The 27,786-nt window shown below is 39.0% G+C and overlaps 1 protein-coding gene across 5 annotated transcripts in view; it reads left to right on the top strand.

Moving 5' to 3' along the window:
• The window catches only part of LOC110459055 (NADPH oxidase 5-like), a 72,498-nt gene that overhangs the window by 8,914 nt on the left and 35,798 nt on the right, over positions 1-27,786 (top strand). Inside the window, exons 1-3 of one of the 5 annotated variants that reach the window (XM_021511142.1) lie at positions 3,662-4,010; positions 26,214-26,651; positions 26,718-26,832. In XM_021511142.1, coding sequence (XP_021366817.1) covers positions 26,264-26,651; positions 26,718-26,832 — 503 coding nt within the window. In that variant the 5' untranslated portion in view covers positions 3,662-4,010; positions 26,214-26,263. Of the gene's footprint in view, positions 1-3,661; positions 4,011-25,314; positions 25,749-26,213; positions 26,833-27,786 lie in introns of those variants that run through there. The other 4 variants (XM_021511130.1, XM_021511105.1, XM_021511113.1 and 1 more) reach the window with 4 other exon arrangements.

Genomic DNA, 27,786 nt, shown 5'->3' with positions numbered 1-27,786 from the left:
GGTCGACAGGCTACTACTCGGTTAGATCATAGCTGACCGCCGGCGCAGATCCTGTTGCCGCGGAGCACAGGTAAATAAAGGGGGTAAAATAAAAAGCCACGAGTAAAATAATAATCCAGGAATACTTTAATTCGTTAGGGGAGTACAATGAAACACGTACTAAGGTTAGTTTGATTCACTTGTATTTCAATCATACTGTACAATGAAACACGTACTAAGGGTAGTTTGATTCACTTGTATTTCAATCATACTGTACAATACAACACGTACTACGGATTGTTTGATTCACTTGTATTTTTTGATCATACTGTACAATACAACACGTACTAAGGATAGTTTGATCCACTTGTATTTTAATCATACTGTACAACACATCACGTATTAAGGATAGTTTGATTCACTTGTATTTTAATCATGCTGTACAATAAAACACGTACTTGGGGTACATCGATTCGCTGATCATGTTGTACAATAAAACACGTACTTTGGGTACATTGATTCGATGATCATGTTGTACAATAAAACTAACGTTTCGTAAAACAAGGAAAACGCCCACTTTATGTTGGTGGCGTAGAACAAAGGATTAATCGTGTGTTTAGTAACATAAACGTCACTTTTAGTGCATGCTATGGAAAATGACGAACCAGTTACAGCGGTACTATTTACGATTCGGACTACCGGTAGCCGACGGCTACGTACGTCATGGGTGAGCGCTCTGACCGAGCTCAGGTAAATTTTGGCTGGTGCGCGCCACTACACTGCCGATAAGGTAGGCCTGTCGCGGACGAGAGCGTGGCCGGTCGGCAGACATGAAAGAACCCGACAGAACAAAAGAAATTCGTAAATTAAACGATTTCTGCTAAAATTAAACGATTTGCCGCGAGAGGTCAACGCTCCACCAAAACGGAACACTGTTCCTTGACACGCAAACACTGCTCCGTGAAAAGTAAACATGCAGTTATTAAACAAACACTGGGCCAAGAAAAGTAAACATGTAGTTATAAAACAAACTCTGTTCCGTGAAAAGTCAACATGCATTTATAAAACAAACTGTTATACTCAAAACTAAACACAAGTCTGCGAAGAATAAACGTCGGTTTAAACAATAAACGGTGATTCGTCAAATATAAACTATAATCCAAAAAATACACACAAAAAGAGAACAACTAAACGATTTTTGAAAATTAAACGAAAAAATGAAAAATATACACGGTAAGGGTCCACCAGTGAGAGATCGCCACTTGTAACTCTACAATAGTGACGAGATCGTGTTAATTGTTGGGACTAACTGGCCCGGATGTGACACTGTTATACCAGATAAAAACCTGTACCAATTACTTAATATCACAATACGTGACGTCATTTATACAAAAGCCGACGACTTTTATTCATTGTAAGTAATTGTATTAATGACGAAATTCAGAGACACACTAAAATAACTCGTGCATCAGATAACAGGATAGGGAATGGAATAGCGTAGCGAGTTACAGGGTAGGAAGGAGAGCGATGAGAAGGGACGCAACTCTGGATAATTCTGTGATGTACATACTATTTATGTCGTTTATTTCTATAGATAATTTAACATCAATGCATTTTGTTGCTGCATTTTCAATCCAAGTCCTATTTACAGGGATAAGTGAGAGAAGGTGTCTTGTTGATCTGTTCCAGCGGAGGAAATGACATTTTCAAATATTTATATATTAACCAATCAATTAATCTTAATTTACGTGTCAATCACATATTATACAAATGACCAATGTTACAATACAATCGTAAACCATTTGTTTGAGATGTGTCCTGCCCTGCTAGACACGATTTAGTCAATACAAGTCTGCAAACTCCTTGTGCATTTTTAGGATGGGAGAATCACCTAAACACAAATTGTATCACTCTCATGCCAGGCCATAGGTCAGTATCCCAGGCCGCTATCCCAGGTCAGTATCCCAGGTCAGTATCCCAGGCCATAGAACACAATCCCAGGTCATAGGACACAATCCCAGGTCATAGGACACAATCACAGGCCATAGATCAGTACCCCAGGCCATAGGCCAGTATCCCATGCCAGAATCCCAGGCCATAGGTCAGTATCGCAGGCCATAGGACACAATCCCATGCCATAGGACACAATCCCAGGCCATAGGTCAGTATCTCAGGCCATAGGACATAATCCCATGCCATAGGACACACTCCCAGGCCATAGGACACAATTCCAGACCATAGGACACGATCCCAGGCCATAGGACACGATCCCATGCCATAGGACACACTCCCATGCCATAGGACACACTCCCAGGTCATAGGACACACTCCCAGGCCATAGGACACGATCCCAGGCCATAGGATACACTCCCATGCCATAGGACACACTCCCAGGTCATAGGACACGATCCAAGGCCATAGATCAGTACCCCAGGCCATAGGTCAGTATCCCATGCGAGAATCCCAGGCCATAGGTCAGTATCCCAGGCCATAGGACACAATCCCATGCCATAGGACACAATCCCAGGCCATAGGTCAGTATCTCAGGCCAAAGGACATAATCCCATGCCATAGGACACACTCCCAGGCCATAGGACACAATCCCAGACCATAGGACACGATCCCAGGCCATAGGACACACTCCCAGGCCATAGGACACGATCCCATGCCATAGGACACACTCCCATGCCATAGGACACACTCCCAGGTCATAGGGCACACTCCCAGGTCATAGGACACACTCCCATGCCATAGGACACACTCCCAGGTCATAGGACACACTCCCATGCCATAGGACACACTCCCAGGTCATAGGACACGATCCAAGGCCATAGATCAGTATCCCAGGCCATAGGTCAGTATCCCATGCCAGTATCCAAGGCCATAGGACACAATCCCATGCCATAGGACACAATCCCATGCCATAGGACACAATCCCAGGCCATAGGTCAGTATCTCAGGCAATAGGACATAATCCCATGCCATAGGACACACTCTCAGGCCATAGGACACAATCCCAGACCATAGGACACGATCCCAGGCCATAGGACACACTCCCAGGCCACAGGACACGATCCCATGCCATATGACACACTCCCATGCCATAGGACACACTCCCAGGTCATAGGACACACTCCCAGGCCATAGGACACGATCCCAGGCCATAGGATACACTCCCAGGTTATAGGACACGATCCCAGGCCAAAGGACATAATCCCATGCCATAGGACACGATCCCAGGCCATAGGACACAAACTCAATATTTTTTCCTTATATTTAGCAATACATTAAGAAAGTATAATCTAGAGATGCTACGTGACTTTCCTCCTGACTTTTCACTTCAGGAAGATTAACACATGATGGTAAATATGTTCTATAAACTTCACTATCATCAAGGCAATCCAATATCAAGGAGATATCGATAATGAGGCTTTAAGTGTTATCTGTACGAACTAGAAGAATGAACTTTATCTGTGTCGGGTACAGAACAATAAACGTAAAGTCATTAAAAACAAATAGTGTAAGTGATAAAATATATAAATCCGTTTCAGTCGTTTTCAAGTAGACTACACATTCTTTCAGTCGTTAAAACGTGTGGTCTCAGCCAATGGAATCCGACTTTTAAACAGCCAATGAATTGTCAGCTTACAAAATACAACATCTGATCTTAGCTTACTTGAGTGAATCTGTTTGGAATCGTTGACGCGTGAGCAGTGTTTAGTGTCAGGAGTGTAGACTTTAGGTAACACTAGCTCGGCGTGCATCTGTAGTGGTTACCTACCGGGAACCTGACAGGACGTGCTCAGGGTCCCAAACATTATTATACAGGTAGTGTATCTTAATTTGTTACCAAGTGTTAATAACAGTGCGTGCTATTTAATAGTGCATCATCATTTAACTTAACTTGGACAATTTAGAAGAATTTATGTCGGAACAGATGTAATAGACAGATCATACATTCAAGTTGGATTAAGGAGGCCTGATGTTGGTACTCTTTAAATAGTGAGGTACCAAATCACATCTTTTAACTGGTGAGTGCCAAGCGTATTCTTTTTACATGTATTTAATGTAAGTGTTATAATTTTTTTTTTTTACTGATGTATGAATGTGTTACTTAAAAGTTTTTGAGATACCGAGAAGTATATAGTATGTTTGTGATGGACAGCAGTCAATCATCACATAGATTGTAATACTGCCGCTTGGACAATGGCAGGGAAACAATGAAATATTAAATTTGTTTTAACGCACAAATGGCGTATATGATGCTAAGTTTCGTTCGTTGCATGACGACTTTCAGAATTGTGTTCTCGCTGGAATTTTTACATCACTTATAAAGTAATAAATATTTGATCTTAACTTAGATGTAACTTTAGTATCACACGCGCGTTTCGTAAAACACTAAATAATTACAATTAAACGTGTGCATATACCTAAACGTGCGTATATGTAAAATTAACCGGACACGTAACGATATCTCGGGAAGAATGGTAGCCTTGAAATGCTACACATAAAATTAACCGGACACGTAACGATATCTCGGGGAGAATGGTAGCCTTGAAATGCTACACATAAAATTAACCGGGCACGTAACGATATCTCGGGGAGAATGGTAGCCTTGACATGCTACACATAAAATTAACCGCGCACGTGACGATATCTCGGGGAGAATGGTAGCCTTGACATGCTACACATAAAATTAACCGGGCACGTGACGATATCTCGGGAAGAATGGTAGCCTTGAAATGCTACACATAAAATTAACCGGGCACGTAACGATATCTCGGGGAGAATGGTAGCCTTGAAATGCTACACATAAAATAAAAACTTAGCTAGAATTATATATATATGAGTGATGGGTTAAAATAAGAAACGATATTCAGCTATATCAACACTTAAACCATGATGATTTTCATCTGAAACGTTTCGTTCTATGGGTGTCATTTTCCATTTATTAAAATATGTATTATTTAACGTAACCATTATATTCAGAGATGTATAAAACCAGAAGGATATATTCTCTGCCATATTAATTCTTTCTGTTCTTTCGTTGTTTAAATGTCATTACTCCGTAATATCTTAAAATTTTAATTTGGAGTGTTGCAGTTTTTGTGAAATAGGAGGGTATTCTTTGCCCCGTTATGTGTGAATGTTCGATTGACAGATCAGAGTAAAACCAACGTCATTATGTTAAGTTATTTAACGAAGTTAAAATTCCATGGTATTTTGTTCATTGAAAACTGTGACCCATTAAGTCAAAGCTATTAATTAAAAAATAAGTTTAAATACCTTGGTATTTCGAGAGACTGTGTTAGTTCAGAGACCTACTTATCAAATCTTGTAAAATAGTGTAAAAGATGTGGACTAATTAGGCTGCCTTATAAGCGTCAGCTGTAGGGAATTTCCCTTTAGCTCAGCGGTAGAGCATCGGACTGGAGAGCCCATAAGGGTCGTGGGTTCGAGCCCTAGCGACGGCGCTATCTTTGCCACTTTTCCTCTCCTACTACAAGTTGGTGCCGTTGTCCCGCCCCGTTCAAGGCAGGAGAACCCTTGGCGGAGAGTCAAAGAACCTGGGTTGGTGTTTCAAAAAAGGGAGGAATAGTGTAAAAAATGTGGATTATTTAGGTTGCCTTCCAAGCGTCAGCTATAGGGAATTTTCCTTTAGCTCAGCAGTAGAGCATCGGGCTGGAGAGCCAAGGGTCGCGGGTTCGAGCCCTAGCGACGGCGCTATTAACACTACTCCTCTCCTACTACAATAGGAGTTTGTTTTGCCCCGTTATGCGTGATTGAATTGACAGATCAGAGTAAAACCAACGTCACTATGTTTAGTTATTTAACTTAGTTAAAATACCTTGGTATTTTATTCATTTAAAACTGTGACCCAGTAAGTCAAAGCTATTAAATTAAAAAATAAGTTAAAATACCTTGGTATTTGGAGAGACTGTTAGTTCAGAGACCTACTTATCAAATATAATAGGTCTGAAGCCAGCTTCAGTGTTAGGGTTGTCTGTCCTTGAATAGATATTATTCTCTGCCATTTTTTGTTTTTATTTTTTCCCAAAAAAGTGAGAAATGGGAAGTTGTTTTTGTTTAACTGTTACATTTTCTGAAACAAGACTAGCTAGCATTCTAGCATTTCAAATTTCTTACGAAATAATCGCATTCAAAATCAGTAGTAAAACTAATCTGTTTGGCTGGAGGCGCTGCCCGTACAGATATAGATCAGTATGATGTTTATGTATGTCGGCAGAAACCATTCTTTTAAAAAAACATCTATTCTCGACTAAAAAATGTGAGACAAAAATGTCACGTCTGAGAATCAGTTACCCGTGAAACCGGTATCGATAGTAAAGGAACAGGGTTCATATTTAACCAGCTTTGTCATCTTTTTTGTAAATTGTTTTCAGTTTGTAATCTTTTCATATTGTAACAAAAATAAACCTTTCAAAAGTGGAATAAAAAAAGGAACCTCAATTACGTTTTTTGATTAATATAAGTGGGATTAAAAAAATATAATCTGTTAAAACTTACACTTCAACATTATACTGATAACATCGTAATTCAACTCTTTGAACACGCCGTTTACTGGAGCTCGCTGTACCAGACAAAATTAATACTTTATTGTACGACACTCGTCGTACTAGCTGAAATATCTAGGTCATCTGTTTTGTATTTCCGAAAATAAAATTGTTTATCGCCGATACTGGGTAGTCACGCCAGCCTTTCACTGATGCAATTGTACAAACGCCATTCGGCGAACATGAACTCGATTTGAGACAAAATCATAGTCAACGCCATCATTTAAAATTCTATTTTTAAAGAAATAAGAATGCAAAAATCATCCTAATCAGGTCGCGATGAAGTTTTGTAGGTCATCAGCCAGCACCCGAGTCACTGCAGTTGTTCTCAACACTTACATAGGACATATGCATTGTGTCAACAACAGTTTGATCACACGTGACGACGCCTGCTTGCAATGTTTACAAATTTATTTGTCTTCAGTTTCACTCCAACGTGTCTTCACGGCAAGTTTGTTTTATATGAAGTCATCATCAAAGATATAACACATTTTTAAAACATTAAACAGATAATATTATTGATGAAATAAAACATTACATTTGATCAGTAATCTCCTCCAAACACAAATTACAACCTAGACTCTGACGAGGCGTACTAACCGTCGTACTGTTTCTATAGCCAGATGTACGAACATGTAAGATGTAAGTTATTAAACAATATAATTCTGTCCTTTGAATTAAGTTTATTGAATTGGCTACTTGTCTACAGATAAACAACTATGACATACCTATATATATGTGATATACACGATTCTACACACACACACACACACACAACTCCCACCAACACCTAAACCCACCGACCGACCCCCCTCCCGAATCGCAACCGCCCTTCCATACAACCCCTTCCTATCCCAACGGAATTAGATTATCTAAGTCTGTGCTATGCCCTATACCCGCATCCACCCTTTTCAACCCGTCCCCACCATATCCCCTACCCGCACCCACTAAGACACTCACAACAGTGCCCCGTCATCGGTGATCCGTTTTTTCCATAGCCTAAGTGTTGTGTATGACAATGAAATCTCAACCCGACGGGGTAAGATAAGTTTAGAACGCATTGCTACCGACACAATAGAAACCCCTTGATTTACCTGTTATCTCGCGCCTACCCGGACAAGCCAGATTAATAAACACAAGTTGAATTGAACTCGCTGGTTCAATGAGAGCGCCACTTGTAACTCTACAATAGTCACGAGATCGTGTTTATTGTTGGAATTAATTGGCCCGGATGTGACACTGTTACACCAGATAAAAACCTGTATCAATTACTTAATATTTACAACACGTGACGTCATTTATACAAAAACTGACAACTTTTATTCATTGTAAGTAATTGTATTAATGACGAAATTCAGTGACACTAAAAAACTAGAAATATGTCGGAATGACTTGAAGGTCACCCCAATCAAAATGGTAAACAATGACCAGGTGTAAATACATACATGCTGTTCAGGTAGCCATGCCAACACATGGAATTAATGAGAAAGCATGTCGCAAATTTAACCCTTGCGTTGACCGACACCTCGAATACGGGGAGATCTATGCGCTGACACGGTCACCTGGCATGGGCAGAACAGGTAATTGGAACATAACGATGTTGTTTTCACAATAATAAGTTTCAGAAAAGATTCAATCTTATATATGGATAAATCTTCCTTTTTTGTTGTTATGAAATACATTTGTTTCCAAGTAGTTTTCTGATCGTCTGCAAGTATACGCTTAGAACAGACACTCAAACAGGTCCGACGAGGACCGCCAATAGCCGAATTCGCGAGACATGAAGAACGGCAAACAGTTGTGATTTCAGCAATTCTCCTTAGAAAAGAAAAGATCGGAATGTATTTGGCTGTTTTGAACCCGTTAATATATATATTTATTTTTCAAACTCAAACTTTAATCATTATCGGTTCAATTCGTATGGATGTCACCTTGTAAATATAAATTCCTGCAGGTTAAAAATATCACGCGACCTTGACTCTTTGCCGTACACATACTTCCTTACTTCGCCACCTTACCCATGTCGGTTTGACACATTCCTACTGTCAAGATAGAAGAGTTCAACGTAATTTTACCCAAGACCGACATTTAAACCACAGAGTGATAAATGCGATGCAATTTCTTTTCAATCCAAGTCCTATTTACAGGGATAAGTGAGAGATGGTGTCTTGTTGATCTGTTTCAGCGGAGGAAATGACATTTTCAAATATCTATATATTAACCAATCATATAATCTTAATTTACGTGCCAATCACATATAATCGTAAAATATTTGTTTGAGATGCGTCCTGCCATAAATGGCCTGCTAGACACGATTTAGTCAATACAAGTCTGCACACTCCTCGTGCATTTGTAAACATATCATTGTATATACCGTTATGATGGGAGAATGACCTAAACACAAATTGTATCACTCTCATGCCAGTTCATAGGTCAGTATCCCAGGCCAGTATTCCATGCCATAGGACACAATCCCGGGCCATATGTCAGTATCCCAGGCCATATGTCAGTATCCCAGGCTAGTATTCCAGACCATATTATGTCAGTATCCCAGGCCATATGTCAGTATCCCAGGCCAGTATCCCAGGCCATATGTCAGTATCCCAGGCCATATGTCAGTATCCCAGGCCAGTATCCCAGGCCATATGTCAGTATCCAGGCCAAATGTTAGTATCTAAAGCCATATGTCAGTATCCCAGGCCGGTATCCCAGGCCATAGGTCAGTATCCCAGGCCATAGGTCAGTATCCCAGGCGGCCATAGATCAGTATCCCAGGCAAAAGGACACAATTTCAGGCCATAGGTCAGTATCCCAGGCCATTGGTCAGTATCCCAGGCCAAAGGTCAGTATCCCAGGTCAGTATCCCAGGCCATAGGTCAGTATACCAGGCCATATGTCAGTAACCCAGGCCAGTATCCCAGGCCATATGTCAGTATCCAAGGCCAGTATCCCAGGCCATAGGTCAGTATTCCGGGCCATAGGTCAGTATCCCGGTCCATATGTCAGAATCCCAGGCCAGTATCCCAGGCAATAGATCAGTATCTCAGGCAATAGATCAGTATCCCAGGCCATAGATCAGTATCCCAGGCAATAGATCAGTATCCAGGCCATAGGACAGTATCATAGGCCATATGACACAATACCAGGCCAAAGGACACAATACCAGGCGATATGTCAGTATCCCAGGCGATATGTCAGTCTCCCAGGCCAGTATCCCAGGCCATATATCAGTATCCAAGTCCATAGGACACAATCCCAGGTCAAGGTCAGTATCCCAGGCCATAGGACACAATCCCAGGCCATAGGTCAGTATCCCAGGCCAGTATCTCAGGCCATAGGACACAATCCCAGATCCAGATCAGTATCCCAGGTCATATGACACACTCCCAGGCCATAGGTCAGTATCCCAGGCCAGTATCCCAGGCCATAGGACATTAACTCAGTTTTTTCCTTATACATAGCAATACATTAAGAAAGTATAATCTAGAGATGCTACGTGACTTTCCTCCTGACTTTTCACTTCAGGAAGATTAACACATGATGGTAAATATGTTCTATAAACTTCACTATCATCAAGGCAATCCAATATCAGGGAGACATCGATAACGAGGCTTTAAGTGTTATCTGTACCAACTCTTTGGTATACGTCATCATTAAATAAATTTAAAGATAAATTAAGATAATCACGTGGTTCGTAGAATAAAAAAAAGAAATGAATAGCGTAATGTACTCGCTGTTTAACGACATTTTTCAACCTCTTATTGTTTAGTCTATAATAGGGTAAACATTCGTACTGATGCATGTAAACTACTCAACTGATGTATCGGATATTTGTTTTTTTTACTACAGTTAATAGCTGTGTTTTTAAGATGAACACCAAATGAAAAGAATTTGCGTTGATCACTGGTTTATCTTAAAGGCAGCTTGGCCCCGAAAGGGAGGCGGTGTATTTGGACATATTCTGATGTACATAGAACTACCACGCAATATTACGTTTTATGAGTTTAGATCAACCGTTAGTGATAACATTCCTCCGATGCTGGCGCATATTAGCCAATGATTATAGAATCCTTCTCGACCGCCACCGCCCTCAACATAAGAATAAATTCATGCTCTGTAATGTTATGTAACTCGACCAGCTGATGATAACATTACAATCACATTTCGTTCTATTACTACAGCCTGCAGGTGTTTGCCTAACTCTGGTACAGATAGCATCATTATGTTACGATATTGATCAGAACCTGTTTGTTGTTGGAAGATATTGCCGAACCTATTGTCCTCATTGCTGTTGGTAGATAGACCCGAACTTAGTGTCATTATTACTGTTGGCAGATAGTGCCGAACTTAGTGTCCTTATTACTGTTGGCAGATAGTGCCGAACTTCGTGTCCTCATTACTGTTGGCAGATAGTGCCGAACTTAGTGTCCTTATTACTGTTGGCAGATAGTGCCGAACGTAGTGCCCTCATTACTGTTGACAGATAGTGCCGAACGTAGTGTCCTCATTACTGTTGACAGATATTGCCGAACTCAGAGTCCTAATTAAATACATATAGGGTCATTGTTGTGGTGTTTCACTCTCCGTATATTGTATACTGGTTACGGGTTGAAATTTAGAAAACGTGCTTCCGCTATGTCTGTTTACGATTCTTTATCGCTTTGCATTGATAGTAAACGACCGGATCGAACCAAACTCTTTCTTCCTTTTTTTTTTACAAAAATATGTGATCTATTTAAAATACTCTCAAAATACTCCATAATAAGTCAATAATGAAAATTATTTATTTTCAATTTCATGTGAAATTTTCATCCCTGATACATGTACCCATTCGGCTGCCACCTTCCCAATGGCAATAACAAACAGATAGTATTATTATACTCAGGGAGGTTACCAATGGTTCCGGCGAGAATCATTAACGTGAATTGTTATAACTCGGTCCATATATCTTTTATCAAATACACAATGCTTAAATGAAACCAGGTGTTACAACTCTTCCGACAAGTTAGTAAAAAACACGTAAAGTTATCGTCTTAAACGGGTCCTTCCTCATGTCGGGACTGACAGATATAACGGTCAGAATCAGATGACGTCAGTGGGAAGGTCCGGTTGGACACGTGGGCTGTGTCACTTCACCATAGAAAAGATACCATTTTACACCTGGAAACAAAGGGATGTTGGTCTTTTATTTCTTATCAGTTTACATACTTTGTAAGATGCCCCAAACATTAGAATTTCTAACTATGATACCTAGAATATCGGACTATATTTACATTTACCTGGTAAGGTGTCCCAGACATTGTGGATTATATATGTAAGTAATGAGCTACTTCGACCCGACCCCATTATACACTTCTTGTAGGTGAATTGGGGACAATATATACCATGTTAGCCACTGATATTTACCAAACGTTATGGAACACATCGATGCTGTAAATGTAAGATATGTCCCAGAAACTGTTGGGTTCATCCGTTGTCAGTATAATGTGACCGGGCGGAATGCTGTGCTGGGTGCATTCGGCATGATATTTCAGTGAGGTAGCACTATAAAGTCGGCATTATATCCGCGCTATCACACGGAGGCAAGTACACCTATACACCCCGTCTCCGGCACACATACACACAAGCACGCATACATATACCCCGTCTCCGGCACACATACACGCAAGCACAACCCACATGGAGACACGTCGTCCTTAATGACCTTAGCTGTTAATAGGACGTTAAATAAAACCAAACCAAAATCTAGAAATTGATGACTGCATACTATACGTACTCTTCACAATTTATATAAATACGCTTGATTCAATGGAATGTATTATTTTGTTGAATATAAACACAATACAAACTGTTAAACAGAAAAGTGTAATCTTACCTGTGTCCTTTATATAGATAAAGATTATAAACCGGAAAAAATGATTAAAAAAAACCCAGTCAGGTTATTTAGTCAAGATTTTGTCCATCCTGGCTTCAGTTTTTTTTATTATTTCCTTACATGTATTAACTAATTGTTCTAATATATTAAAGATAGATCAAATATACTTACGAATAGTGCAGAAGTGTTATGGGAAATAAAATCATTACGCTTCCAAATCCCATTCCGACAAGTTGTACGTCAATCAGGGTCTAAAGACGTCTACCTGTGGGAAAGGACGCGTCTATTTTTAAATCAAAGGGTTGTTCGGTTTTACCTTGCCTCGACATACGCAATCACAATTCAAACGTCCGTAATTAAACCTTTATCGTTCAACTTTTGAGCCGAATACATATAAATGATAAATTACCTGGAAACTATTAGTGGTCTGTCTACTCAGTTTGATATGAGTTTGGAGGCACGGCAGTCTAGTGGTAGGACGCCAGGCTCGGAACGGAATGGTTGCGGGTTCGAGTCACGGCACGGCACTGTGTTGTTTCTTTGAGCAAGATAACTCCGCTTGATCCAACTACTCAGCTGTAAATGAGTACGTGGTTGGGGAGTGCTAGAATTGTTGAATGCTAGCTGTGAGCGCCGAAATGGCAGCACCTGCTTTATGCTCCCCGGGGAGTTGAGAGATATTGGCTAGTTGCAAAGGCCCTATAAACCACGAATACTAATTTGTGAACCGCTTTGAGACGACTTACGAACAAGGTTGTGATAAAGCGGTATATAAGAACCTCGAACAGCTATTATTATGATAGGCCTAACTTAAGTCTGAAACTACTTTTCTATCCTGGTGACATTTTAATTTTTATTTTACTACCAATTAAATAGCTACATGTATAATGCTTTTTGTCTTTTAAATATTGCAATATTGATGAAAATCAGTGAAACCGCACATTTGCACGTTTATAGACCACGAGGGTGGTCTGGTGGCGCCGTGGATAACACACTCGCCTTTTACTAAGTTGTCCGTGAAACGGTAAGGGGGCACCTTGGTCGAGCGGTTTTCTCCGGGTACTCCGGTTTCCTCCGACATTAAGACTCACTGCGCGCAAACATCCGGGCCAGCAAGAGAGATTAGTAAAAGTTGAAAGAACTTGTTTCGCAATTGTTTTAAAACAGATTTTTTTTATAGAAAACATTTGTTGAAATATTTGTTTCAGACTTGCATGTTTATTTGTAATCGTGCCTTTGTTTGTTTACGAGGTGGTCACTGTTCCGAACGCCATCACGCGGACGTATAAACGGTAAATATGTAGTAAGTAGAATGACAGACTCTGTACTATTACATACATGTACACCGCAGCAGTGCTGGACTTCCGTGTTCTATCAACAATGTGATGACGTTAAGCTCCTCTTTAGTAGGACACTTGAAGGACAAGCCTCGGCTTTATTTTGTTCAAGTGTGCTCCTCGAGTTATGCCCTCAAACTATGTCCTGAATAAGCTCCCAAATTCCAGGGTTACGCCCATGGTGTTTATAACGTAACGTAAAGGGGACCTTAAATTATATATAGAGACGACCAGACATCCTAAAGTGTTGTTGTTTTCCTGTTCTACTGATGATTACGCCGAATTCCGTGAACATTGCGTTTTGAGTTTAGTTTTAATAATTCTAAAAACATGTTTTATCTTAATTGTATCTGATTGAGCCCATGTACCTGTAATAGAGGGTTGATACAACGCAGTTTTTACCTTGTTATCTTCATTTCCATTATTCTTGCCCAAAAAATACATGAAACTTGTAATAAATCTCTGACCTTGTGACAGCAAACATTTGTAACAGCAATGGGAAGACAGGTGCTAAAAGGGGTACTGTCCAGTAGGGATGGTATGAGATGCGAATCATTAAAACGGGTGCCGCAAATCAAATTTGGTTTCCTCAAAATCCCATGAAATATAGAAATATATGCGAAAGCCCACGAGTCTACTGGAACCCGTCTTTTGATAACTTGTAATGGTATACAGCAGAACTATTCTCTCCCAATGGCATCTGTCTTACATAACATGACGTCACATAGGATGACAAAGTTGATATTTTGCATACTAAGCTCGGATACCAGTGCAGTTCCCTTACGATGTAATTATGACATGTTTAGAGTTTACCTTGTTGTGGTCATCTTTGTGAGAATGTCTTTCACTATTATTTGGAATGTCACCTTTTTGTTCAAACGAAAGACGTATTCTGGTTAAAAAATTACGGTAAATTTAGAAATATCTTTGTTTGGCAACTCACAATTGTCTGTGGACTTTAACACAAACATGTTTAGATAAGTGCATAACTTTATCAAACCCAGCATGAAATTTAGAGCTCAAATTGTAATTACAATTGTATACACTTATTGTCATTAATGTAATGTCATTTAAACTGTATGTTTTGAGACGGCGTTGATAAGTTGTTATAACTTGTGCCTAATCCCTTGTCTACTGTTGGCAATAAATATGTTTAAACTTAAACTAAGTTATATATAAAGATGTAAAACGATGTGCTTTGAAACAACGGTTTTATCCATACAAGCACCTGTAAGCTCAGTGTACCTATTGACACTGCTGCCTATGTCTGGTGCGTCTGAGAAATCCCTTCGGATCACCTCTCCCACTATTCATGTGATACCCGTATAGCGAGATTATTCCCAGCCAAGTATGGCCTACGTGCATAAACGACAATGTGTTAGTTCTCATCCGGTCATACGGATACATTTGAAATTTACTCAAAGATAAATAGGTTCATTTACTACCCAGTTTACTGTCCGCGTTACACGTTCTCCACCGATACCCAGCTTACTTCATTTGAAGTAAATAATAACAAACATGGCGAGACCCCACACTATCCTTAGATGATGTGTCGTCAGCATGTAAGGAAGAACTAGCCCTTTAAAGTTAAATCAGCTATTTTCTAAATGAATTCTTGCACTCGAATTTCAAAAGATCTCAAATCCAAATTAAACCTATGATGAATTGTCTGATTATGTTAAACACTTGTCGTATTTGAAATGAAATCAACAAGCGAATGTTTATGTCAAAATTGAGAAAATAGAAAGAGATTTAAAGGTTTGATGAAAACCCTTTTGATATTTATTGAACAAGCAAATCATCCTTAGTGCAACTAAACGTTCATTTAACCGCGAACAGATAATCGGTTTAAAAGAGAATTTGAATGTTGACCTCATGAATATTCATTTGATTTACGACTATCGAATGTCGTTTTAAGAGTAAAAAAACATGGCGGCCTATGGTATTTAAGGCAATTTTAAGGTGCATTAATATAGAAGCATTTATTTGATACAAAATACAGATGTAGTGATCTTTCTAACGATGTCGTAAAACTCTGATGGGAGACTCAGTCCCACTTTTGGTAAACCATTGATTTATAACGACGGAATGACGTCGACGATGTGATACTGACGATGTGATTTGTTATACATTGCAGGTATACAAGACCGGTTCCTTATTTCTCACCTCAATAAAAATAGATTCGCGTTTTAATTTTTATTCCCCGCCATAAAGTGGTGTGCGGCATGTATGTATCATTATGTCAGATCTGTATAAAAGCGTGCCAGATTGGTTTATATTGATCAAATGACAATGGAATAACACATTTCGCCCTCAAACGCTCGAGTTTCCTCGGCCATATTTCCCTTATTCGGAGCCCCTCTAGAAAAGATCTCTGAGAAGCAGACGACAACAAGAACATCTTTACTGTTGTGATTTTTTCGGTGTCATGAAAATAGTTATTGCCCTCGTTGCAGGGAAACCCAATTCCGTGTTTCCCCTCGATTTAATTTTTCCCCATTGTGGCTTCGCCCCTGACTTTTTCGGTATCATCACGGAATTAATCTAAGTCCGTGGTATCATGAAAACATTTATTGCCCTTGTTGCATGGAAACCCAATTCCGTGTTTCCCCTCGATTCATTTCTTTTTCCCATTGTGGCTTTGCCCCCATGAAATTAAATTGATATCGGGAAAACAGAAATCGTTCATCCCGACAACAGAGGAAATATAAACCTGACAACAGAGGAAATATAAACCCGACAACAGAGAAAATATAAACCTGACAACAGAGAATATATAAACCCGACAACAGAGGAAATATAAACCTGACAACAGAGGAAATATAAACCTAACAACAAAGGAAATATAAACCCAACAACAGAGGAAATATAAACCTGACAATAGAGGAAATATAAACCTGACAATCTACGTACGTACGTCCGACTGGTTAGTATCTTTGTGCAGACGGGTCAGTAATAGACTAAGAACTGTAGCTAGTACGTGTAACTACATATCCCCTTTGTGCCTTTATCACTAAGACATGTTGCACGACATTGCTGTAATCTTGAACGTTGACCTTGACCTTGACCTATAGTATAAACCCAAAACCTTTCATACAAAACAAGAAAAAATGTTTTTGACCATAAATAAAAAAATGTAAAAATAGCAATGGGTTTTAAAAGTTTAGTAATGACCACATATAACTACCAAGTCCAATATCTTGGTAAAGTCAGGGACATAGCTAGCCCTTGCCGTGTTTGGGCTAGATTAATTAGGAGCGGGTCCAGGGCAGAGCCTTTGCTGGAGAACAAGGGGTACATCAACCAATGTTTTTGTTTAGTTTACTGTTTCAAAATTTGGTGGATTCCCTCCCCTACATTGTACGTTCCAGTGTGTAGACAGCTACACGCCTGCTAGATTTATTACAGACACTGATATAAGCGATATGAATTTCATCCAAGATGGCGGACCTTGATCACTCTTCTGCCACGTGATAGAGATAAAAGTGATGTTGAAGTCAGTCAGGTGTGAACTATATACAAAGCTAGGTCAGGGGATACGTACTCGTGTTGAGGTGTCGTAAAACTCAAAATGTTCGGTATTTATCAGACTTCAGTGTCAATTGTCAGATCACGTGATTTATAACCTCGCCGCCTCTTAGTTATGTAGGTAAAATATCTTTAGCTAGTCGAATTACACAATGGAATCTTTAGAAAATTGTAAGTGTGGCGCTAATATCACTGTCACGTGTACAGACATTCCTAGCAATATTTGCGACCGATTTCCTTTCCATAACATCCAGGAAAAAATCCTAAGGTCCTGTCATTATGAGATTTTAACACTGTAAACTGAAGATCTCGCAGTAGGTTCAATAATGTCCTTTTTAGGCATTTTCGAAAAAAATAGGAAGGGAGGATGAAAGGAAGAAGAGTTTGATCATATAATTATTTCTAAACTGAAATAGATATCATTTCAGTTGAAAAAATGAATTATTCATAAAACTTAGATCTGTGTAGGTCACAAAGATAGATATAAACACGGCGGTATCGATATACCCGTACCGGCCAAAGATAGATATAAACCACGGCGGTATCGATATACCCGTACCGGCCAAAGATAGATATAAACCACGGCGGTATCGATATACCCGTACCGGCCAAAGATAGATATAAACCACGGCGGTATCGATATACCCGTACCGGCCAAAGATAGATATAAACCACGGCGGTATCGATATACCCGTACCGGCCAAAGATAGATATAAACCACGGCGGTATCGATATACCCGTACCGGCCAAAGATAGATATAAACCACGGCGGTATCGATATACCCGTACCGGCCAAAGATAGATATAAACCACGGCGGTATCGATATACCCGTACCGGCCAAAGATAGATATAAACCACGGCGGTATCGATATACCCGTACCGGCCAAAGATAGATATAAACCACGGCGGTATCGATATACCCGTACCGGCCAAAGATAGATATAAACCACGGCGGTATCGATATACCCGTACCGGCGTCAAATCACGAAATCTCCTCTCTATAGGGTAAGATGCAATGTTACACGGCCTTTGTACTCGGTAACACACAAAGGACCTGTAGGCCCCCTGGCGGTGATGGAAGAAACTGTGTGATGATATATCCTTAGCTTGACATGGTCATGTCATTATCATGTAAAGAGGCCCGATTTAAATTCTGTTCGTGTTCGCTCTTTTACGTTTTTTTACGGCAAAACACCGACCTGCGGCCAGTTCCTTCCGACTGTCCGACAAAGACTCGGCCCTGCGACCCAGTGGTGGAGGGCTATCGATCATATATACTGTTAGACGCCTTAAATACTCGGCCCTGCGACCCAGTGGTGGAGGGCTAGTGATCGTATAAACCGTTAGACGCCTTAACCACTCGGCCCTGCGACCCAGTGGTGGAGGGCTAGGGATCGTATAAACCGTTAGACGCCTTAAATACTCGGCCATGCGACCCAGTGGTGGGGGGCTAGTGGTCGTATAAACTGTTTGACGCCTTAACCACTCGGCCCTGCGACCCAGTGGTGGAGGGCTGGTGATCGTTTGATATCTTAAATATGTTGGAAGAAACCGGAAAACACTCACGTGGTCGGGCAGGTGACCCCATACCTTTTCAGGTCCGATCGGGGAATCGAACCGCGGTCGTATGGGTGAAAGTCGAGTGTGATATCCACTGCGGCACCCAATCACATAGGCCCTATTACGTTTAACAAAACTTCGACAGTATACCTGTGTGTGTTTCCCGCCAAAGATAGTAAGCAGGTCAAAACTAAAATAAAATAATATAAGACAGAGGTCATAAAATAAGTCAAAATGGCCCCTCGTTACGTACCACTTAAGGACTTCGATCTGAACATTTTATATCTACTTTGCATTAATAAGTTGATACATCTGATATGTACGGAAAGTGATCCGTGACGTCGACCCAGAAACAATCTGGCGTGCGTCACCTCCTGGTATAGAGGCTTACCTACGTGATCAGTTTGTCCTTAAGGTCACTGAACTCATACGCTGAACTTTTGTCAAAGCTTGCAAGTATTTAATAATTTGGTATTTTATCCGGTACAGTAAATTAACTGTAACTGAGCAATTCTTATTTCAGTACAAAGTAACTTCAAGACGATGTCAGCAAAAATAACGAACGTCTGATTTGGTTTTTGTTTTTCTTTGTTGGATAACTTTAAATGGATTCCTTTTCTTTTTTCATTATTTCCTTATAACCAGTAAAGTGATTAGCTATAATTGAGCGATATGCCCTGTTTACATATCCCTGTCCCACTGTACTGCGAGATTTCCTGACGCAGTAACCTCCCCCGAACTTCCGTCGGATGTACATTGTAACTAGAACAATTCGGCCAGGACACTTGCGTTGATCAGGTAGCTCAGTCGGTTAGAGCGAAAGTTTAGCAGTCTAAAGTTTAAGGTTCTAATCCGAGTCTAGTACCTCATTGTTTTTTTAACACTAAGAACACTGTTGTTGATAAGGTTTTTTTGTTTATAGTCTTGCCTGAACAAAACGATTTTCAAGACTTAGTTACAGTTTTTGGCAGTGGTACGGGGATCCTTAAGTGCAGTTGACCTTGCAAACTTTGCTTTGCATTGTCAATATATGAACCCACCAAAATCAACTACGAGTAATAGGATACTTTTACATTGGCTCTGCATTGATAAGGCAAGTGTTGTGTCCCTGCAGGTAGGGCGTAAGAATTGTACCTGCTGCCCCCAATTGCATGATCGTAAGAGGCGACTAAATTTGGGACCTTATCTCTTCTTTCCTTTCTAAATAACTTTCTTCTTCCTAATGTCTCCCCTGACAATGCCTCACTTTTGGCCATTTGTTGAGCGTTCGCCCCTGTGAGGAAGGTTTTGGGTTCTGTCCCCTGGCCGAGACATACCAAAGACTATAAAAATGGTAGTTTCTACTCCTGCTTAACGCTCAGCAAATTAGGAGTGGGACGACTGGTTCGCCCGTTGTCAGTATAATGTGACCGGGTGGGGCGTCCTGCTGGGTGTCTTCGGCAGTATGTCTCAGTGAGGTAGCACTATAAAGTCGGCATCAGTTCCTCGCAATCACAAGGAGACAAACACGAACATATCGAAGCATCCCAAAATACACACACATACACTACACGCATGCATCTTGCACACAGGGGAGGCCGTCCTTAAATGACCTTAGCTGTTAATAGGACGTTAAACAAAATCAAACAAACAAACAAACAAACAAACGAGACTATAACAACATTTGATAACGGGCTTTATTCAAAGTCATCAATGCAATGTGTGTTATAGGACCCTAAAAAAAATTGCTATACCATTCATTACTTAAATATTTACATTTGCATGGCATTGTCACTATATAGCCTCTTTGAGAGCTGTGTCGTTGATGGGACTTTAATTACCATGCCGCACGAGACATAATTACCATGCCGCACGAGACACAATTCTTAGCGTATTAATTACAACACTGACCGGAACTACAATATCCAATGTAAATAAACATGACGGCTGCTGAAATATCGCTGGGCATTGTGAGATTTGATAATGTCATTGTAAATTTATGTGCAAAATAAAAAATAAAATAAAAAACACTTTTATTACAACGAAAACAAGACCAAGGTCTGCAATATCGTACAAAATGCACATCGGTTGAAATCACCAATGCCGGCAATGGAAACAATTTTAACGCTCATGCAATTTATCAGAAATATCGTCTGTTACACTGCACTGATCAACAGGGGTTCGTTATAAATGTCTGAAATACACATATTCTATAGACCTACTGACACATATGTTACAGACCTACTGATATGAGTCACAGCACACATAAACATTCGTCATTTCAGACATTTGTAACGAACCTGTGCTCCGTCGCAAGATCACTCACTTCAAACGCTATCAGTTTCACGCGTCTCGGATCCACGGTTCCTCAGTTTCAGACGACATGTCAAATAACGATGCTGTTATAGAATCTACCGACTGTTGTCGGGTTCCCATACAATCAACAAATACATTCACGCCTGGATTCTTCACAAAATGAGCAAAGAGAAAAGTTCGAATTAACTTCCAAAAATAACTCCCTCGTGGAGGTCAAGGTCCCATTCACGGTGTTCACTGTATTTATCCATGCGCGAAATTTGTTCCGGGGGAAAATCGAAACAATTTCAAATCTAACTTTCAGCTCAGATTTCTATTGAAAAACTGGAATCACCCTATAGACATATCATACGCAATTGTATTGATACTAAATTGTGGAATAAATTTGAAGTGTTTGTTAAAATGTCAAAGTACTACTTTGTTTGCCAATCAGCACGCGACAATACGCTGTTCAAACTATTGAACGAAATTGTGTGGACTGTCGATAAGGCGGGCATTTTTATTTTTAATTATAAATTATAAGTTAAAAAAGAACATAAGAGGCAGAGAAAACGTAAATATAAGTATTGAACTGTTTTTGTATGATATTTATGATCTATTTGAATGACACAGCTTTGCAAGCAAACAACTCATAATACGCGTTGTTTGCTTGCAAAGCTGTGTCATTCAAATAGATCATAAATACCATACAAAAACAGTTCAATGCTTAAATAACTCTTGAGTGATGATCTTGACGTTATTGCCTTTGTGACGTCATAATCATGACGTTGGAGATAGATGGTCATAACTAGTTTAGGCCATTCCATTCATTGAAAATCTACTTCAAATTTGAGGAACAAATATTACTTTATAGTTTTGAATATCATTTTTTGTTCAAAATCAATGAGAAAAAGGAATATCGGTATTAAACATAATTCTATTTATAGATAAAGCCCTGTGATCCTGAGCAGGATGCAGACACATATGTATAAGGCGCGTTCGTCTGCAACCCCGATCAGAATTTTATGACTATAACCCGGAGTGTAGCTTATGCTTAGATTTTAAATGCATTTGTGAGTTGACGACGATTTGAAAGAAAGTGCATCGTAATAATATATCGTAAGTGTTAACCCTCCCTATCAACAAAGGACTACTCCATTACTGGGTGGGTGTCACTGCGGGTGACAACATATCTGTTAACGCGAGGCTCTAATTTGAAAACTAACTACCCGTGTGGGGATTCAGAACACAACTGGGATCATCAACAAACAGGAAAACAGATACTCAGCTACATGTACATATTGAGGTACACAAGACATCGGTGACGAATGTCACTGCTTTTTGAAATGTCCCTTTCTGTCTACAGAAAGGAAGATATATGTAAATACTCAGTGATCATGTAATAACCTAGTCTCTGTATAAATAGGTCGCAACCTAATGATCGTACAAGAGAAGTGTAGTCCGACAGGTTAAATGTAACTGACCAAGCTTTCTCTGGACTATAATCCTTTGATACGGTGTCCATTCCTTCTAGATTAACCCACTCTAGGTACATGTGTACTTAACGTAGACAATGCAAAACTTCCATGAGCTGCCTTGTCAGGCGCTAACTACTAGTCCTATGTAACCTGGCTTATACATATGAATCACACATATCTATGTTTTAATACCGAAAGTAAGTGCATTTGGAATCTACTTAATAATTTCTACGACATCTATAATATTCATAGTTGCCGACCCTTTTATGGTAATATAACACTGTCACTGATAAAATTGGTCAAGTCAGGGGCAGTTTTACTGCGGAGTTAATAAAACTATAGATTGTCACTTTGTTTGCGCTGAAGCTTTCTAAAGTATAGGTACAATATATTGATAAGGATGAGTTGTTCCGAATTAAAACAGGGTCATGAAACGTAATCTGTGTACAACTGTGCACAAAACACCTGATGGAAATCAAAAGGCACGATAATTAAAGTATTGTCAGCTTTCCTCTAATTTTGCAAATATAGAGTAAATAGCATTGTCAGCTTAATTGTCAATATGTAATCGGTTGTAGGCTAAACTCATCAAAATGTCTAAAATGTGCGAGATAACGTGATAAGTGGCCCATTGCCGTTAGCACAGTATATATTACATGTAGAAGGTTGTGTGTAGTGTTAGACTGAAATTGTGATTTATTTTTATACCAAATATAAAAATCCTATTTGTCATTCCATTATAGAAAATGTGTTAGCCACGCCTCCAAAAGACGTTACACAACGTTCAAGTTTTTTATTTACCAAATGCAATACAGCATATAGGTTATACAGTTACATCACACATGGCTCATAATAAAGTACAATGGAACACATACACAGATTTACGGATTAATGTCCCGGAGTTGGGATTGACAGATTAATATATTCAACAATGTACAATGTTAGCAGATAAATACCAACTTTATAAAATAACAACGAAGTCTTCCAAATGAAGACTGTTAAATGCGACCCCTAAAATACTCAGCAAGTACAAGATTTAATGACGAGTGAGTTGGTCTTAGATAAATTTACCGAACTAAGAAACGCATTTGTGAACTACGAAGCAGTTCCTATCTATTTTGATTTAAAAAATCCATCTTATTATTTGAAATCTGTGTTCTGTTTTTACGGCAATCAAGTAAACATGTTTGCAAGAATAAAATAACTTGAATATCAAATCTTTCTTAGTCACCTGTACCGCATCACTCCGCGCTCTGGTAGCTAGGGAAATCGTTCTCCGGATTTCATCACTTGTTGAAAAATGAGGAAGATTACACTCAACAATTTTAATTAAATTCAAATTCAGGGAGATGACAATCTGTAAAACTGCTTAAATTTTATATAATGTGATTTACTTACGCTATGCTACTCCACTTTGCAGTGCTTTTTAATGTGTTTAAAAGGATATATTACCCTTAAACCTTAAAATGATTTAACATAGAATATGTGGGTCAGGACCTTTGACCCCGCCCCTTTGACCCCGCCGTAATGATGATGCCCTTTTAGCAGGGAAACATGATATCTGTTTCCCTGAGATGTTTAATGTTTTTACGAGGACCACGAAAGACCAAAACATATTTAGTTATACCGAAATAGATAAATACACAAAACAGTTAACGTGTCCATGCTCGCGCGCCATTGTTTATGATTACATTATGTTATTATATTATAAACAATAGCAAAATTTTCTATCAAAACTTATTTTTTTTGTAAATAAATGTAAAACAAAATAAACAAAGAGCAAACTAAACGTGAATAATTAAATATTTCTATGTAAAATGATTCCGATTGTAGTACTAAGGGACGTTGATAATTGAAAAATAGTGTTTTCGTCACGATAAGCAATCCCATTGATGTAAATATGGGCAATAACAAACCCCGGAAGTGTTTACCAGATAATGGATGCTTGGTTACGGCAATTAAAGGACAATGGCGTATGAGCAGGCTTGCCGGGGATGTTTCGGTATCAGGTTTTATCACTTTCGAAATCTTCCTCGTTGACTTTTTAACATATTTTATTGTCCAAAATAGGTACAAGGATTCGGCGTAAGTTAAAGTAACGTATAAAGCCATCTCCTATCAACAAAATATTTCATGTTTAAACAAGTGCAGACATAGACGATTACTTTTTAAATTCAACAATTGAAAGAAGTCAATTACATGTAAATTGTAATAGATATATACAGTTTATGTTCAAAATCTTCCGCTGAATTTTATGAAGGACTGCACATGTTCGTTGATGGTACTTAATTAACTACAGAAGGGGCGGCGCCTCTCAGAACAGTTCAGTTCAGTTCTTTATTACCTTGAACCTTACGGCNCCCCCCCCACACACACACACACAAATACACACTCACAAATACACACTCACATATCCATTGTTATAGTGTAGAGACATCCCCCTTTATATAGGTATATAGTCTTTTTTTTGTTTATTACTCAGTTTAATATATTTGACTACATTTGTTTTTTGTTCCCTGTTTCCATACGTTGGATAAATGTATACATGCTAGGTCTTTCATAGTAATATTTATTTATAAAACGATTTCTTAAATCTAAAAAACATTCAAATTTTAATATAAAATGAAATTCATCTTCGATATCCCCACTGTTGCAGTATGCACATGTTCTTTCTGCATTGTTATACCTACCAATTTCAATATTTAATTTGTGAGATGACAGTCTATTTTTTTTCTAAGTTCCGAACGAATACGGCGGATCGGTATCAGATTGTATCGCTTTTACCACAAGGAGCGGTGGTTATTGTAATGATTGAGCCATTACCAGGGACTGAGTGGTGATTAGAGGTCAGAGGTCAGAGGTCTTAGTTAAACCCGGATATTTAGTTCCTTCTCACCAGGGTAGCAGTGATAGGCCGAGTGTTTAACACCCACGTACTCCGCAATACTTCACAGAGCCGCCTACGGGACCCCGTGACGTGTTCCGCGTATCAAGGCAATTCTCTCCCGAGTTTCTAGTAAACCAAATCACGTGATAACTTCTTTTCAATGTGTATCACCTGATTTACTGTAAATAGGCATTTTACTTACATTGGTTGATAACTGTCCTGGAGTCAATATACCTGTAGACCGGAGGATATTTGTACGTATCATTTACCTGATACATAGTCAGGAAATGGACAACAATATGTTTCATTCTTCATGATAAAATTTACTATATAATTGCAATATTGGCATACTATGTTTCAAAAATCTAAAATAAAGTTAACTTTTAATTGAAATTGTTCCCGAGCGCAGATGTGGATTTTGTTCCAATACGGATCTTTTAACAATTCTACAAGCTATCGGATGGTGTGTTCCATCAAGCGAGTTATTTCACTTTATATGATCTTGGAAGTTTATATCACTTTTTTTTCTTTTGTTTTCATTCTTAAAAAAATCATAAAAAAGTAAATCTATTTTTTTTCAAATTTAATTCCTAAAAGCTTTATAAAACAACAACCTTTGATTCTGATGGAGTTTCACGTTCTTTCCAGAAATTGTATAACAGTATGTATCGGTTTTTTAACATTTTATTTGAACAAAAACTACTTTTGTTTCTTTCAAGGAAATCCAGAGAGAGGAGATAAGTTACAATAAAGTTGAGCCCGTGATAAGATGGATTCCACTGAGAGTAACTTTGGTATGGATTCGGTAGGAAAACCCATCAATGCTGACATGGAAGCTGACACGAAGGTCGAAACAGGTATGGTGAACCTCGCTTTCGAAAGTGACGACCGTATGAAAAATGATGACGACACTGCTAGTTGTCATAGCATTGATGAGGCTAAAAAGGAGGCAGAGATAAACGATTTAGGGACAATTTCTAACGGTACACATACTACTTGTGTGAATAACAACGTCAATGACACGGTCAGTGTGAACATTTCTCACGAAATCACAGATTTAGACGATGATGATGTCCACAGAGGACTTCCGAATGGTTCACCGGAAGATAACCAAACCGTGAGAATACAGGAAAATGGTGGCAGGGATTGCCGGGTACATGGTTCACCGGACGATAACCAAACCGTGAGAATACAGGAAAATGGTGGCAGGGATTGCCGGGTACATATTAATGAAGAGCCAGTGGCGATCAATGTGGACAGTCCGAACTTGCCACCTGGGGTCAACGGACAGAGCAATGGCGGCCTCCCGTACAAACGGAACTCGAGTATTCCAGACGAGTGAGTTATTTTTATACATTGTTTACTTTTGTTTATACTCCGTTGATTGATATAAGTACAGTGTATATGTTGGATAATTTGATTAACTCATTCGGCTAATATGTGTACTATGTCATAAATATGGTATTACACACGGGTAGTAAAACCTAAATGTGCTGCGATTGGTCAAAATCGTGGGAGCATATTAATTCCTACGCCGCTACATGTACTACATACAACATGACATATTTACAGCTATTTTAAATGAATTTCATTTTTTTTTGTCATTATAATTTTCAGTACATTGAAGACAGTTAATTATATATATATTTTTTTATTTTAAATGAATTTTCACTGCGCGAAATGACAATAATATGATCGGAGTACTTTGGTTTTCACCTATTTAGAGTCGGCTAATAACACACAATTGTGTTTGATTTTTTTTTCTTCAAATTATGAGTGTTACGTGATAACTATAATCCTGTATTCTTGTCCATGCCATATTGAATTTATTAAACTCGTTTTATAAATTCAATATGCCACGGACGCGAATGTAAGATCCTCTATATATTAATCGAAAAATATTTGTAAAAATATACGCGAATGATTATTTCTGGATCTATTTAAACAGTCGAACAATTTTGACGATTTGAGAGTCATAAGAAGCCCTTTTTTCGTCTTAATACACCGTCGATACAAAATAAAAAACGTTGTTAAAATAAGAGTAGAGGGAATGCAAAGTTTTATGTAAATTCGTACATTATACGGTTACAAAATTCCGTTTTACTAGCCGAGTTCGTATCGCGCTATTCAATCAATGAAATCTCGTTATTCCTCGTTCTTAAATATAATACGATGCTGCATGTAGACTATTTATCTTCAAATTTGTTACTTATTTTTCAAGATTCCCAAGATTTTATTTCACTCGGACATACATAAATATGTGTAACACTAGAGGTCAGGTATATACCTGTA

The sequence above is a fragment of the Mizuhopecten yessoensis genome, unplaced genomic scaffold (assembly GCF_002113885.1).
Source record: "Mizuhopecten yessoensis strain PY_sf001 unplaced genomic scaffold, ASM211388v2 scaffold1311, whole genome shotgun sequence".
NCBI classification, from domain to species: Eukaryota; Metazoa; Mollusca; class Bivalvia; order Pectinida; family Pectinidae; genus Mizuhopecten; species Mizuhopecten yessoensis.
This window is presented reverse-complemented; position numbering and strand designations above follow the sequence as displayed.